The following is a 3,555-nucleotide window of genomic DNA, read 5'->3' on the forward strand; positions in this document are numbered from 1 at the left end:
ATTACTCCTGTTACATACCATTTTAACTATCATAAGTAATTAGAATTCCTTGAGTACTTATCTGTTACTAGTGTTTGTTCCCTACAAATCAGTGAGATCATTACTCCTATTACATACCATTTTAACTGTCATAAGTAATTAGAATTCCTTGAGTACTTATCTGTTACTAGTGTTTGTTCCCTACAAATCAACAATCCTTCTGGAAGGTCTCACCAAGGTTGCACTTCCTGCTCCTAACAGTTGAACTAAAGACAGTTAGGTATCTTGGGCATCAAGACTACTGTCTAACCTCAAGTCCCATACCCACTCGACTATTTTCCATAACACTGAAATCTTCCCACTGGTATCCCAATCGAGCTCAGGGAAAAATGCCCTTGTTGCTCCTTTCTTTTCCCTTTTGGGGAAAGTGGTGGCAATTGTTTCCAGCTCTTCCCTTTTCCCTTTTGGGAAAAAAGTGGTGGGAACTGTTTCCAACTGCTTCAAGAGTTGTTGTAACTGTTTTTCTTTTCTTTTTTATTTTCTTTTATATTCTGTCCAAAATATTTTAAAATAATAAATAACAGTATTTGTTCTGGCTATTTTAAATCCAATAGTTTAATAGTAACAAAACATAAATGCAATTTAAACTTGGTGAAAATAATTCATGATATCTTGCTATATGTTACATTATTTAAAATATCAACTTATGGTAATATGTCTTTTCTTTTAATTAGTCCATAAAATTTTAAATTGATAATGAATGAGTATATTATTAAACAACTGACCAAAAAAATGTCATTGATTTAAATCGTCAATAATTTAATTCCAATAAAATTTAAAAGTATATAATTATATTTTTGAAGTAATTATTATTAAAATTTCTTTCTAAAAAAGTTAAAATTACAGATATTTATTTCATAATATTAATACTTTTAAAACTCTTATTATAATTGAATTATACCATCTCAATAACAATTCATCACAAATATTTAAAAAATCAACTTATTACAATTCATCACACATATTTTAAAAAACAACTTAAATAAATATTTGTTTTTTGGAACTATGTGTGGTTGGAATAATAACATTCAAAAAAATAACAATTCATTACAAATATTTAAAAAATCAAATTAAATAAATAAAATAGATCTTGTTATTTTTAGATCATGTCTAAAATGTTAATTTTTATTGATATATTTTTTAGAATTATGTGTAATTGGTATAATGATATTCTACTTAATTTCAAATTTCATTACAAACATTTAAAATAGTAAACTTTCCCACTTCATAAAATTTCAGTTCTAATTAAATTATAAATACTTATATATCTAACCAAGAAATTACAAATTCTCTTTACTATAAAAAAAAAATACACTAACCTTTTACTTGGTTTCTAATATAATTTATTTAATTTACTATAAATATTAATTAAAAAAAAAATACACTAACCTTTTACTTGGTTTCTAATATAATTTATTTAATTTACTATAAATATTAATTATATTTAAAGTACTGCAAAATGCATGACTTACTGCATGATTTGGCTGTTTCAGAGTCCCACAAAAAAACCAGATGCTTGTTGATGCCAGGAAAGGAATTGAAAGAATTCCCAGTGGGTAAGTGCCGTGACCTCCGTAGAGTTTCTTTTATTGAAAACAATATAGCAACAATCGGCGAAAACATCAGGTGTCCAAGGCTCCGGACCCTAATGCTAGGGAATAATCTCAATCTTCAATCAATTTCAAAAAGTGTGTTTCATGATATGAAATATCTGGCTGTATTAGATTTAAGCAACACACCCATTCATTCTTTGCCCGAATCTGTCGGGTGTTTAAAACATTTGAAGTTTTTGAATCTCTCTCAGACAAAGATTAAAAAGCTTCCTAAGTCATTGGCTGAACTGCGAAGACTCCAATTTTTAGATGTTAGTCAGTGTGAAGATCTATGTGAGCTGTATTCAGGGATAGGTGAACATAGATCTATGCTACATCTAAATCTGAAGGGTTCCGACAACTTGGAGTTGCTGCCTGTCGGGATATCGAAGCTCATTAATTTACACACATTGAAAGGGCTTGTATTCAAAAGCAAAAAGGACGCCGATTCAAGGGCCTTCCAATCGAGCGCTGTGTTGAAGAGGGGAAAGGCAGCAAATGCAAAGGCCTTGCAATTGAAGGAACTGAAAAGAATGACCCTTTTGCAGCACTTATCATTAACACTTGAAGCTTCTTCATCACAACGTTTTATTCAACTTGAGAAGGGGACTTTTGAAGACATGACAAGTATGCGGGCCTTTTCCTTCAAATATGTTGCTTCTTCCCAAGATTCTTGTTGCCGTCTCCGTCTTCCCGAGGACATAAAAGTCATGGAACGCCTTGAAATTCTTCATCTAAAGAGGTGCGTGGTGCAAGATTGGATCTTTGGGCTTCAGAACCTCATGGAGCTGGAGTTACATGGGGATAACAGCAAGACAGAAGAATATAAAGGCCTCGAAACTATTCCTAATTTGAGAAAGCTAAAGTTGTCAAGCAACGAAAAGTGCGAGGTCTTTCCAAAGGAGTTTGGTGCAGATGGGGCATTTCCCAAGCTTGAGAACTTGGTCATCAAACGTTTTGACAGTTTGAAAAACCTTCCTCCCTTGCGCGATGGTGCATTGCCAAAGTTGAAGTGTTTGCAGATGAAATACTGCAATCAGTTGAATGATATCACCGAAGCATTACAGAGGCAGACTAGAATTCTTGAAGAAATAAGGGTGAAAGGGTGTCCAGGCTGGGAAGACGGCATCTGGAAGTGCGATCGTACCTGGCAACTTCTGAAAGACGGTGGTATCAAATTGACAATAAACGGTTACACCATATGCTGGGAAAATGGTCGACATAAGAATTCGACAGTTTACGGAAATTATTTCCAGGAAAGAGGGAAAATTGGATTCTCGCTGCGGGTGTACGGCTCAGCTTTTGCCTTTATTGAGGCTGGTGCCTCATCAGCGGTGACTGTGGCGGAATAGAGTACCTACAAGCTATTAACCTCTCCATTTGATGCTATAGAGAAACCTTCTTCATACATCCGGGTAAGTGCTAGTTTCTAATCCCCTTCCAAGATTTCTGGAGATTGCAGAATGGTTGTTTAATACAGAAATATTTGATGGTCGCATTCGAGTCAGTATGCGTGTTCAAGACAGAAGATTACCTGCTTGCGTTATGTATGGAATGAATTATGTAAAGTATGAATTATTCAAATATTTTATTTTAAAAGAAGATTTGAATAACTATTAATAATATGAAATGCATCAAAATATTCATGGTATTAAGGATTAAGATTTATTTCCAAATTAATTATATTATTTGAATTAATTTATTTTAAATTAGTTAATCAAAAAAATGTTATGTCAAAATGTTTTATTTTGTATATGTGGTATTGATAAGTTATAATATTGGCTTATTGTATTATATGAAAAGTTATTTACAAATTGAAAATTTCCATAATAAAATAAGAATAAATGGTCATAGTTAAAGTATATTAACATTTTCATAATTAATAATAAATTAATTTAAAATAAAACTATAATTAGATATCATT

The 3,555-nt window shown here is 31.9% G+C and overlaps 1 protein-coding gene across 1 annotated transcript; it reads left to right on the forward strand.

Annotated features, from left to right (window-relative positions):
* The first annotated feature begins 1,498 nt into the window (after positions 1 to 1,498).
* LOC149215283 (putative disease resistance protein At5g47260) lies at positions 1,499 to 2,983 on the forward strand. Its single transcript, XM_089389681.1, has one exon. The coding sequence runs from the start codon at positions 1,499 to 1,501 to the stop codon at positions 2,981 to 2,983; it is 1,485 nt and encodes a 494-aa protein (XP_089245807.1).
* The last annotated feature ends 572 nt before the right edge of the window (positions 2,984 to 3,555 follow it).

Source organism: Pinus tabuliformis, chromosome 1_1, assembly GCF_031772625.1.
Source record: "Pinus tabuliformis cultivar Carrire ecotype Pingquan chromosome 1_1, CPIR1, whole genome shotgun sequence".
Taxonomy (NCBI): domain Eukaryota; kingdom Viridiplantae; phylum Streptophyta; class Pinopsida; order Pinales; family Pinaceae; genus Pinus; species Pinus tabuliformis.